Source organism: Talpa occidentalis, unplaced genomic scaffold, assembly GCF_014898055.3.
Source record: "Talpa occidentalis isolate TD23 unplaced genomic scaffold, MPIMG_talOcc4v2.1 talOcc4.16, whole genome shotgun sequence".
Classification (NCBI taxonomy): Eukaryota; Metazoa; Chordata; class Mammalia; order Eulipotyphla; family Talpidae; genus Talpa; species Talpa occidentalis.
In genome coordinates this window covers 85,217,878-85,229,786 of record NW_023601653.1, presented here as the reverse complement: position 1 = coordinate 85,229,786, position 11,909 = coordinate 85,217,878, and the positions used below count along the sequence as shown (strand labels likewise).

Below are 11,909 nucleotides of genomic sequence, written 5' to 3'. Positions count from 1 at the left end.
GGGGCGCCGGAGCGTCACGCCGCCTCCCCGCCCGGCCGCGTCCTCCCGCGGGCCCGCGCGCGCCCGGCGACGGCGGCGGCGCGCTCCCGAGCCGCGCGTAGCGGGCGCGCGCACGCACGCCGGCGCGCGCGCCCGCGAACCCGGAAGTGCGCGCGGCGGCCACGTGGGCGGCGCTGGCGGCGGCCCGCATGGGGGAGTCCATCCCGCTGGCCGCGCCGGTGCCCGTGGAGCAGGCGGTGCTGGAGACGTTCTTCTCGCACCTGGGCATCTTCTCCTACGACAAGGCCAAGGACAATGTGGAGAAGGAGCGGGAGGCCAGCAAGAGCGCGGGCGGCAGCTGGCTGGCGCTGCTGGCGGCGCTGGCGCACCTGGCCGCGGCCGAGAAGGTGTACCACGGCCTCACCTACCTGGGGCAGAAGCTAGGTACCCGCCCCGCCCCGCCCCGCCGCGGCGCCCCGCCGCGCGCCCCGGGGGGGGGGGGGCGCCCCAGTGCCGGGGGCCGCGCCCCGCCCAGCCTCGGCCAGAGGGGACGTGGCCGCGGGTCCCGGCGGGAGGGCGGCCAGGGTGGGGCAGTGGCCAGCGCTGCCCCCTCCGGAAATGACCCCCGGAAATAAGACCTGGAGCAGGTTCAGCCCAGTTTCCCGGCGGAAACCACACCTCGAGGTCAGGAGAGAGAAGTCAGCCCAAGGCCGGCCCTGCGCGCACACCCCGGGGACCCCAGGCCTGCGCCCTGGGCCTCGGGCCCGTCAGTAAGCAGGGCTGGCGTGACGGGAGGCGAAGGCACCATACGGGGAACAGAACATTAAATTGAGTGTGGGTTCCATTTTGGTGCCCCCCCCCCCAGTGTCCTTGTGTGGCCTGAAGGTGACAGCTCCAGGTGACAGCTCCGTCTTGCTCGCGGGCAGGACTTTGTGGTGGCTTCTGCCTTAGCTCTTCTGTCACTGCTGCTTCGGAGGTTCCCTACCGGCCAAAGTCAGGGAGAGTCACCGTGGGTGATTGTCCTCTCTGTCCGCTGGCACTCGCCACAAATTGGCCATCACTGTTGCAGAATTAGTCCCTTTTTTTTTTTTTACCAACTGGAAACTTGCGGACAGGCCCAAACCATCCACAGAATGTCTGCCCTGATCTGTCAGATTGTATTTGTTTACATCTGGTTTACGAAATTTGTATTTAAGTTATAATTTATATATACTTTGTTACCTAAGTATGTGTGTATATAGACAGCGAAAATGGGGAGAAAGTGGGTAATCTGGTGTTTTAGATTCCCCTACTTCATAAAGAATAGCTATTGACCCCAGTGCCATGGTTCATAATATTTTTTAGGGCATTTATAAGACTAGATGAAAACTGTAGACTTATTCCCCAGAAAAATAGATGCGTAGGTACAATTTTGCCTATAATCCTAGAGGATTCAGTCGGATCTCTTAAGCGTATGTATGGAATCCAGTTGGAAAATCTGCTATTCTTGCTTTTATCTGTGTCAGGTTTTAGGCAAACATCAGGGACCACACAGTATGTAAGAACTCTTGTAAGACCGTCCTGTCTGACGGGTTCAATAAAGTGACCTTTATGTAAAATCGTTAGTTCTACATGAACCTTGGCTCGCGCTGCTGAGCAGAACCCAAGGCCTGCAGAGCCAGAGGGCTGCGTCTGCATTTGCCCCCTGGGATGATTTACTCTGTGAGCTGCCCAGACACTGAGCAGGCTCCAGGCGGCCTGTCACTCCAAGTGTTCTGAAACGTTAATGCCATGTCAATTATATACATGTTCAGCTCATCAGACTCCCCTAATTAAAATCCTAACTTTGCAAATACCGTACTTTTTTGTACAAATGTTCTATCAGTATGCTGATAGCAAGACTTCAGGGTTGACTCCATAAAGTAGGGTTGACTACTCCATGAAGTAGGGTTGACTCCATTTTCTTAAAAACTTGGGGAAAAGTTTTTGTGTTTCCATGGCCCTGTTCAACATGGCCCTGTTCAACTACTTTGCTGATTCCAATGTTTAAATGTTTCAAAACATTAAGGGAGCACGTCCTCAAACCCAGGCTCCTGGCGTTTAGCACAGTAGACCTGAGTAACTTCAGAACTGATGTCTAAACATTTATCATTAGCAGAAAGCTGCAGATGAAAGTGCTCATTTAGCTGCTTTTCATGCTGTTAATCTGCTTGTTACTTGAAATTTCATGACATAAGGTAGACTTGAAGTCTTGAGAAACAATGAGCCGTCATAACTAGAGCCTTTGGGAAATAATTTTACGTAATCATAATTTGTACATTTAAAAAACGGAAAAGAGACAAGTTGGGCGTCTCTGATTTCTTGTTTTCCAGCACAAAGGTAGTGAACACAACCAGGGTAGTGAGCAAACACGATTGTGATCTGAGGTTTTTGAGAAGCGACCCGTTTAAAAGCAATGAATGAATTAGTGGCCGCTTCCCTTCTGGTGTTCTTCAGCTGGGTTTCACATGCTAGTGTTGATGTTTATTGATGAGCTTTTAAAGGTATTGTTTGTCTTTGTGTGGTATTACTGCTCCCCCAGCTGAGGGTAATCTGATGAAAGAAGGTATCCGTTTTCCACCCAGAGTTAAACTTTTCATCAGGGTCACCTTGTTAACAGGGGGAGCGGTGCACAGTTGGGGTCGTCCAGCTACTGTCAGACATCCAGCTAGCCACTCTTAGGACAGTAGTTGAAGCTCCCAATTTTCCAGAGTTAACAGAAGCTCAGCTGTTACTATTGGGAATTTTCTTATATTGTTTCTCGTGGCGGGGACAGGCCAGCGCTTTGTCCCAAGCACATTATGTGTTATGCCTCTTTATCTTGGCAGCTTTGTTGCGAGTTTGATGTTAAAAACAACTAAGGCTGAAAGTAGCTTCATCTTTTGCCTGTCAGCACTGTGGCCGCTGGCCTTTGAAACCAAGTGTGTCAGACTTCCAGGACTTTTGGGTTTGTGTGATAGTTTTCTCAGCTTCCTAGGCTAAGAGGAGACAGGCCCGTTTGTCCTTGTTCACTCTACAGTGCGCAGAAGCACGCTGAGTGTGAGCTCACCCTCGAGAGAACAGCCCTGTGTGGCATGTTCCTGTCAGGGCGGGTCCACCTGGCCACAGGTGTCCTGTGTGGGAGAGAGGACGCGATGCAGCCCACCCGTCAGGGCAGTGCACTGGAGGAAACTCTAGGTGAACAGTCATCAGAGTGACCGACTGTCTGGACTGACCCTGGGCTGGAGGGGGGTGGGTCCCAAGATGTGGGACCTGGTTTTGAAGCAGGGATTAAGAATCCCCACGAAGCCGGTCTCAGTGCTAGAACCTGCAGCCTCGCGCGGCCTGGGCCTGGTTGGCCGCCCTGAGAGAAGGGGTGTAAGACCGGCTTCTTAAAACAAACTGGACGGGAACTGAACTACAGGCGGTGTTGTAAGGAGATTCATTCAGGTATTTTGTAAATGCGGGGTCCCGTGCGCCCGGCGGGTGTGTGGGTGGCGATGAATCTCTCCCTCAGCGCGTCTGTGCCTCGCAGTCGGGCGTTTACACGCCCCTCCGAGCCTGTCCTGTTTTCCTGCGGGTTGTCGTCTTAGACCAGGTGTGTTTCCTCTCGTTCTCGTCGTGTCTCGCCTCTGGCCTTCTGGCGGGACGCGGCATCCTTGAGAAAACGGCCTGACGCCGAGTCTGTGGCGGCCGGGCCGCGGCCGGGCCTGTGTGTGAGGGGGTGACTGGCCCGCTGGGCCTTCCCGGCCGCCGGCGAGGGCGCGCCGTCTGACGTGGCGGGTTTCCCGGCGGCCTGGCGGCGCGGCGGCGCTTGTCCGGGTTCGCCTCCCGTCCCGGGCCAGGTGTGCGGCGCGAGGCGTCGGCCTGGCCCGGGGCGGCCCCTCGGGCGCACGTGTGCGGGCGCCGGCCCTCGGGCTCCCGGAGCGGCTCCCCTTGGAGGGGGCCCGCGGGGTGCGGGGGTGCCCCGAGGCCTCCGGCCGCCCTCACGTCCGTCTGTCCCCGCAGGCGGCCAGTCCTCCCCGAGCGGCTCCTCATGAAGTGGGGCCCTTGGGGCGCGGGGGGGGGGGGCGCCCCGGGCCCCCGCCGCCTCACGCCCGTCCGTCTGTCCGTCCCGCAGGCGGCCGGTCCTCTCCGAGCGTCTCCCCGTGGAGGGGGCCCCGTGGGGCGCGGGGGGGGGGCGCCCCGGGCCCCGCGCCTCACGCCCCTCCGTCTGTCCGTCTCGCAGGCGGCCGGTCCTCCCCGAGCGTCTCCCCGTGGAGGGGGCCCCGTGGGGCGCGGGGGGGGCGCCCCGGGCCCCGCGCCTCACGCCCGTCCGTCTGTCCGTCCCGCAGGCGGCCAGTCCTTCTTCAGCCGGCGCGACTCGCTGCGCTCGGCCTACGCGGCGCTGCACGGCGAGCTGCGGCGGGTGGCGGCCGGCGCGGGCGCGGGCCGGGGCGCGGCGGGCGCGGCGCCGGCGCTGGAGGAGCTGCTGGGGCACCTGGCGGAGCAGCTGAGCTTCTTCGTGCAGGCGCGCGCCGAGGCGGCCGAGCTCTACGACCGCATGTTCGCGCTCAGCGCGCAGCGCAGCGTGGACGCGGCCGAGCTGGTGGCGCTGCTGGACGCGCTGCTCGGCAAGTACAGCGCCAGGTGAGCGGGGGGGGGGGGGGGGGCATGTTGGGGGGCGGGAGTGAGGGGGGGCCCCCTCTCAGAGCCCGGCCCGCGGGCGCCGTGGACTGTCCCCCGCCGGCCTCCTGCCCGCCGAGGGCCCCGCACCTGCCCGAGCAGCGTCCCGAGGCCGCGCGGGACCGGGTGCCGTGGGGGCGCCGGGGAGGGGGGGGGCTGCAGCCCTGGGGTCCCCTGGGGTCCGGGGTGCTCGCTGCCGTCCGACCCCCGCGCTCCTGTTTCCTGGGCTCCTCACCTGTCACCCGTGGGCCCCCGGAGTCGCGGGCAGGTACCCCCCATAAAGCAGGGGCTCCCCCCGCGACCCGCTGCCCCCTCCTCGCAGGCCCCGGTCACCCGAGGGCCCCGCACTCCCGGGCGGGCGTCCGAGCGCGCCCCGGGCGAGGGGTCGCGAGGACCGGGCCCCGTGGGCGACCCCGGCCTTCTCGGGGAGCGCGCGCGGCCCCCAGAGCCGCCTCCCGGCCTGGGCCGCGCGGGGTCCCCCCCCCCGACCCCCACCCCCAGAATCGCCCGTCGGGGGAGTGTCCGCTGCCCCGGGTAGCCCGCGCGTTGGGACCCCCCCGCCCCTTCCAGGGACCGCCAGGCTGCGGTGCGGGCCGCGGGCGCGCGTGGGTGTGGGCTCGTGGGGACCCCTCGTCCCCCTCGAGCCCCTGCGCCCGGCCGCCCTCGGCGGTGGAGGCGGGTTTTCTCCCCCGGGGCCTCCCTCATGCTCAGAGTGGCCCGGCCACGGTGTCTTTGGGTAAATTTACCCCATTATTAAACAGACGTAGATTCTCGTGTAATAACGTGAAGGATTTCAGAGTGAACGTCGGCGCGAGTCACGCGGGCTTTCACGGCAGCCTTTTGAGAGGAAAAACAAGAATTAAGCCGATGCAGGGGCAGGACGTCTACTACTTCTCGAATACTTGAATTTTTCCCCCGAAAGAGGAGTGAATGGACTGTCTTCTGATCCTGTGGAACTAGTTTTGAACATCCTTGTCTGGTTTGGACAGAATTCGCAGAAGAAAATTCTGGCTCGTCTTTTTGTTTCAGGGTTAAAACAGTCCTGGGAGATGAGCTTGTATGTGTAAATTAATATTTACGCTCCCAAATCAAGAATATAATTTTAAGAGATAATCCTTTTTAAGAAGTCAGCAATTATTTCCACATTTTAAAGAGCTTTTTAGAATCCCTCTGGTATAAGAATAATGTACCAGTGATTTTATTACTTAATCATAATCATAATTTTATAGCTAATCATAATCATAATTTTATAGTTAGACTTTAAAAAACATTTAAACAACTGAATTACATAAAATTTCTCATCACATTTTAGGAAGCCGTCTCTTGATCTGAATGCTTCAAGCGACAAAATTCTCACCAAAGGCCGAGCTCTGATTTATTTAAACTTTGTACCCTTTATTTAGACTTTATGCCCTTCCAAAAAAGATCTGTGATAAGACTTGATGAAGCCGTTCGCTGGTGTTCGGCGAGTTTCATTATTGCCTACTCAAAGTTTCCGAAGCAGAACCAATAGCAGTGGAATCTCTGTGGTGTCTGACGAATCTAGGTGTGAGCACGTGAAGACCAGGCTGCACAGTCACACGACAAGGGCGTGACGTCGGTCCCGGAGACGCCAGCCCCTGTGCTCATGTGGCTCAGTCCTACCTACTTGTAAGCTCCACGGCTCGGTCCACACCCCGTCTCCTGTGAAACCCTTCAACGGAAGAGGCGCCTTCCTCTCCGCGGCCGCTCACACCCTCGTGGGAGCCGCGTGCCTGCCTGCTCCTGTCCGTGGAGACGGGGTCGGGCCTGTGGGGCAGCCGCTGCGTCTTCACCGTCTCTGCATCCCAAACACAGTAAACTGATGGGTTGACATTAGGAGAGATGACATTTGTGGGTGGTAAAATACATGGAACACAACGTTTGCCACTACCACGCTTTTGAAGTGTCCAGTGCTATGGCATTTAGTACGTTCACGTTGTTGCTGCTACTGGCTTATTTTTAATCGGGCCTCTGCCTTCTCAGATGCGCGGGACCTGCATGCCTCTCTGGGAGGAGCCCCTTGCTGCGGCTCTGTGAAGGATGGTGTTCTGCCCCCCTTCCTTCTTTTTTTGACTTTTTTTTAGAGCAAATGTTTTCTGCAAATAGCTGTTGTTTTTTCTCTACTCAGACTCTTTCAGGCTTGCTGCTCTGGCTGAGTGTATTTTTGGGTGATCACTGCAGATCCTCCGGTGGTGTGAGTGGAGAGTAGCCATGAAGCCCCCTGGAGGGTGGAAGTGGGGACATGACACATCGTAATGCTGATGTCCACATCTTGGCAGAATAACATGCATATGAATTTCTAGCTCGTCCTAAAGATGAGAAATAACTTTGACGCTCACATTCATCCTAATAAATGTAGAGCATTTCAATGCTTTTGGTATTTGTTTATGGAAAAGCTTGTTCAGAATTCTTTCTGAGGGTTTGTACCAAGAATTCATGTGCTTTCAAGGAGAATGTTGGCTATACATGATCGGTTCCAACTGGAAGCAGAAAAACAACTCAGTATTGTTATTCATAGTAGACTTTTCTCCAATCTCAAACCTTTTCTTGTTAACAGGTTTATTATGTTTATAGTTCCTTGGGAGATTGTCTTCATATCCCTGATTAGGGAAGCTTGTGGTATTTACTGGTCATTAGGTGTTAAAGGGCCTAAAAGTTAACACAGTGGGAACATTTTTTACCATTCAAAGATTTTGAGAAATGCTATAGTGGCATGTGCTTGACTTACTGTTTATTCCACAATGTAATGTTTGAAGAAGCCAAATTAGTTAGTTGAGTTAGCGCATGAGTGGGAGGATTTGAGCTCTGGCTTATCCTTCTGACTCTTTCGGCACGTTATCAGACTGGACCTTCTGTGCACGTTCAGCGTCCCTCCCCGGGAGGATGTTGGGGGTCAGAGGTGGCAGCAGGGAAGGGGGCATTAATCAGATAATTCCCAATAAATAAAAATAAATAAGAATTACAGCTAATTTAATTTCTTTGTGTTTGACAAGAAGGCAGTCACTGCTGTCATTTTCGTGTTTTTGAAATGCCAGGCCCTTTCCACAGGAGACTTGTTCTGTTGACCTAATTCTGAAGTGGTGAAGTTGTCTCAGAATAGCTGTTCAAGTCAATCAGCATCCTGGTGCTCTTCATGTTTTCCCCTCTGGCCCCCCACAGTATTATTTGTCTGAATGCACTGTTTTTTCTAGAGCGGAAAATCTCAACCTGGCTTCCCTTCCCCTTAGGTTTCACCACCCCATCCTCAGCCCTCTGGAGAGCAGCTTCCAGCTGGAGGTGGGCGTCCTGAGCCACCTCCTGCAGGCGCAGGCCCAGGTGTCAGAGTGGAAGTTCCTCCCGTCCCTGGTGAGCCTGCACAGCGCGCACACCAAGCTGCAGACCTGGGGCCAGATCTTCGAAAAGCAGCGGGAGACCAAGAAGCACCTGTTCGGGGGCCAGTCTCAGAAGGCCGTGCAGCCGCCACACCTTTTCCTCTGGCTGATGAAACTCAAAAACATGCTTCTGGCCAAGTTCAGCTTTTACTTCCACGAGGCGCTGAGCCGGCAGACCAGCGCGTCCGAGATGAAGGCGCTGACGGCCAAGGCCAGCCCCGACCTCTTCGGGAAGATCTCCAGCTTCATCAGGAAGTACGACGCGGCCAACGTGTCCCTGATCTTCGACAACCGCGGCTCCGAGAGCTTTCAGGGCCACGGCTACCACCACCCCAACTCCTACCGGGAGGCCCCGAAGGGCGTGGACCAGTACCCCGCTGTGGTGTCGCTGCCCAGCGACAGGCCGGTCCTGCACTGGCCCAACGTCATCATGATCATGACGGACCGTGCGGCCGAGCTGAGCGGCCTGGACAAGGTGGTCCACTTCTATGACGACAAGGTGCAGAGCACCTACTTCCTCACGCGCCCCGAGCCCCACTTCACCCTCGTGGTGATCTTCGAATCCAAGAAATCCGAGAGGGACTCCCACTTCGTCTCCTTCCTCAACGAGGTCTCTCTTGCCCTCAAGAACCCCAAAGTTTTTGCAAGTCTGAAGCCGGGCTCCAAAGGTTAGCGGCGGGTTGCGTGAGCGGGCCTGCGGGCCGGTGCGGGTGGGCCCCAGCGACTGCGGCCCTCTGTGGTTGCCGCTCCCCCTCCGCGCTCCTGTCAGAACTGAGGTCAAGACAGTCTCCGTGGCCGAGCGGCCCCTGTCCCCGAAGGCCAACTGAATGGCGTGTCCAGAGAGCAGCCCGGGGAGGGCCGCGGCTGCTGTGTGCCTGCCCGGCGCAGCCAGGGCGGCCCTGCTTCCTCCCGCCGCTGGCTTCCCTGCAGACGGGCTGTTTAGTGCCGATTTCCCCGGGTGTTTCATGTTGCTCCGAGCCCTGTGTCTGATGCCGTCCTAGCCCTGCGCCCCTCCCGGCGCGCCATCGAGACAAGATATTAAATGGCCTTTCTGGCACCGAGGACTGTCCGTTTCCTGTCATAAATGAGCGCGGTAACACAGAGTTAGCAGTTTCATGATTCTCATCTACGGAATCATAGTTTTGAGGCCCAAACAAGGGACTAGGTGAGAAATCTCCCCTCCCGAGGTGAGTCGCTGGTGGCGGAGCGCCCGGGGCTCTCACAGCCGTGGGTTCTTCTGGGTGACACGCCGCGCACATTTGTTTGTGCCTCTACAGAGTCTGGGCTTTCCACTCCCTTTCAAAGTCCGCATACGCCACGACGTGGGAGTCCTTCATCCTTCAGCATATTACCTGCCGGGCGCTGAGTTTATCCCTTCTGTTCCAGTTATTTTTAGGCTGAGCAACTGAGCAGGTGGAGCCACTGTCACCCCATGGTGGGCGGGTGCAGGGCAGGGCAGGGCAGGCAGGGCAGGGCAGGGAGGGCAGGGCAGGGAGGGCAGGGCAGGGCCCCACCCTCACCCACATGGTGAAGTCGACTCCCCACCTGTCTGGACTGGCTGCTGGAGAACCCACTGGCCTGATTTCTGGGGAGTTCTTTTTCATAATAAAAATCATATATTTTTAAAAAGCCAGTTGGCTTTAAATAGAAAGGAATGATTTACCTCTGTATTTTATTCACTCAGGTTCTGTAAGAATCTGAAAAGATTTTACATTGACCTTGCATAAAAAATTGAAAACAATTGGAACTAAAAGTTGAATCGCTCTTTTATGTTTTGCCAAGATGCTGGAAATACCCATTGATGTCCCTGTGTTGCTTTTTTAACCTGGATAAAACCACCATTGGCCTTAATGACACGGTCTCTTATGGCACTGAAAGAAAATATGCACATGGAGAGGAGAAAATAAAATACAAATCCTATATTTAAGTAACCAGCCGTTGCCGAGAACATCTGGAGTGTATATTTAGTTTTAAACATACTTTGGCTCCCGTCAAGAGACAAAGTCATTTTACTCTGGAGACGTGTCCTCGAGATGATCCACATGTCAAGGCTGTGTTTTGCTCACTGGAAGAGTAAATCCACCTATTTTCCACAGGCTGCTTACTTTGGAATTTGTTTCTGAGGCACAGCTTGATCAGTTTTTATGGGTAACCTGGAGTGTGATGAATACTAACCTCAGTTTGTCAACAAGTCCATCTAAGAGTTGCATCTGGGGGTGCTGCTGGGACAGAGGGGTGCTGTTGGACATTGCGACTTTGTTTTCCCTTGAGTCCAACCCCATACCTGAGTCATTGCCCGGGGATGGTCGTTCTCTGCAGGATCCAATATCTAATTTGATACATAATCACTTTGTACATCCGGACGTGCAAGAGGTGCTTTCCAGTAAGAGAGTAGTTTGCATTTCACGCCCGGCAGAGCCAGTCATGATCTGTCCACTGTCCGCCCTCTGCCCCGGCAGTTACCTTGTTCTGTTTCTTGGGCACGTCAGCCTCCGAGCCTGCCCTCTGTCTCTGGAAAATGGGGATAAGGAAGCGTGGGCTGCTTTTTGCAAGGATTTGAAAGGATAAAGTGGGGTCACGCGTGTGAAAACGGCTTTGGAAACGAGCTTGGGTAGGAAAGCTGTGGCGTGAGCGACGGGTCCTCCCCTGCAGCTCCCCGGCTCTCCGGGCGTCCTCGCGTCGGAGGCAAACCTGTGCTCAGCCGTGAAGTCGGGACAGAAATGTCAGAACTAGTTTAGAAGAGGCGGCATAACTGCACCCCCACACCCCCACCCACTTTTCTTCTTTTAGAATCTTTCTGGTTCCTTGTTCCCAAATTTTTATGGTTGGTTGAAATACCGGTTTTTCTATGTTCTTACTGACGCTTTTCCCCGGCCCGGTTATTCTGTCAGCTGCCGAGAGAAGTGTCTTAGAATCCCGAACTGTGACTTTGGATTTCTTCCTTTATTTTTGCCAGTTTTTGCTTTTTATATCTTGAAGCCCTCTCTTCTCACTCTCCTGCCCTTTGTTTCTGAAAACTTCCTCCTCACACCCACTTTAGTGACTCCCCCACTGCCCAGGGAGCCAGGACATACCCCAGGGGTGGCTGACCCCCCTGGAAAGCAGCATTTGAAAGTAATTCATTCTGATTGTTTTTGCAACTAGTTAGCCTTTTCCAGGCAGGGACAACGGATGACAGGAGGGAAAAGCTCAGCATTGTCCCTAAGGAGGTGACCACAGCTACGCCCAGTGCTCCCTGAGCCCCAGGCAGGCCCTGCCGCCGGTGCCCAGGAGCGGACATGAGCGCGCTGGATGGAGTGCCCCTCGCCAAGAGAGCAGCGCTTCTCATCATTAAGATGGGGCATGTGAAACCACAGTCCGTGAATTAAAAAAAAAAAAAAAAAAAAAAAAAGAAGTACAAGGAAGTAAAGAAAAAAGTCTGTTTGGCAAGAAAAGCTGTTCAGAACTAAAACCTCTTCCAGTGTCATTTCAGTATAATATTTTTACTATTAAGTAAAAGATCATTCTTAGTCTATTTGCTATAATTGCCCATAAAAATATTACAGTAACTTCTGAATTTATTTTCCCTTCAAGTAAAAGTTTTTTTTTAAAGGGATTTATTTCCCATCTAAGTGAGAAAGGAAAACAACACGCTGCGTGATTCTCCAAGAAAGCCCCGCAGGCAGAGGCTACCAATGCCCCCGCGCCTTTCTCTGCCACGTTGCTGCTGTGACAGTGCAGTTGCCTCGTGAGCTTGTGCCCGAACAGCGCTCGGCGTCCCTGCGGGAAATGCCTCAGAAGAGAAAGGCCGGAGACGCTCTGCTGCCTGTGGCCACTCTCCCCCCATCACGCACAGCGCGTGTTCACTAGTGCAAGTGTTTTCACTTGTCTGTATCG

The 11,909-nt window shown here is 55.3% G+C and overlaps 1 protein-coding gene across 1 annotated transcript; it reads left to right on the top strand.

Moving 5' to 3' along the window:
* The first annotated feature begins 174 nt into the window (after positions 1 to 174).
* KICS2 (KICSTOR subunit 2) lies at positions 175 to 9,484 on the top strand. The gene is made up of 3 exons (XM_037515110.2): positions 175 to 423; positions 4,311 to 4,605; positions 7,890 to 9,484. Exons 1-3 carry the CDS (start codon positions 189 to 191, stop codon positions 8,704 to 8,706), a joined length of 1,347 nt encoding a protein of 448 aa, XP_037371007.1. The 5' UTR covers positions 175 to 188; the 3' UTR covers positions 8,707 to 9,484.
* Positions 9,485 to 11,909: the final 2,425 nt, after the last annotated feature.

What these genes read in the sequence shown, in the direction of transcription:
- KICS2 (XM_037515110.2), top strand. Translation starts at nt 189, where the DNA reads ATGGGGGAGTCCATCCCGCTGGCCGCGCCGGTGCCCGTGGAGCAGGCG. An exon ending in CTACCTGGGGCAGAAGCTAG is followed by an intron (nt 424 to 4,310) that starts GTACCCGCCCCG and finishes TCCGTCCCGCAG; the next exon opens with GCGGCCAGTCCTTCTTCAGC. An exon ending in CTCGGCAAGTACAGCGCCAG is followed by an intron (nt 4,606 to 7,889) that starts GTGAGCGGGGGG and finishes CCTTCCCCTTAG; the next exon opens with GTTTCACCACCCCATCCTCA.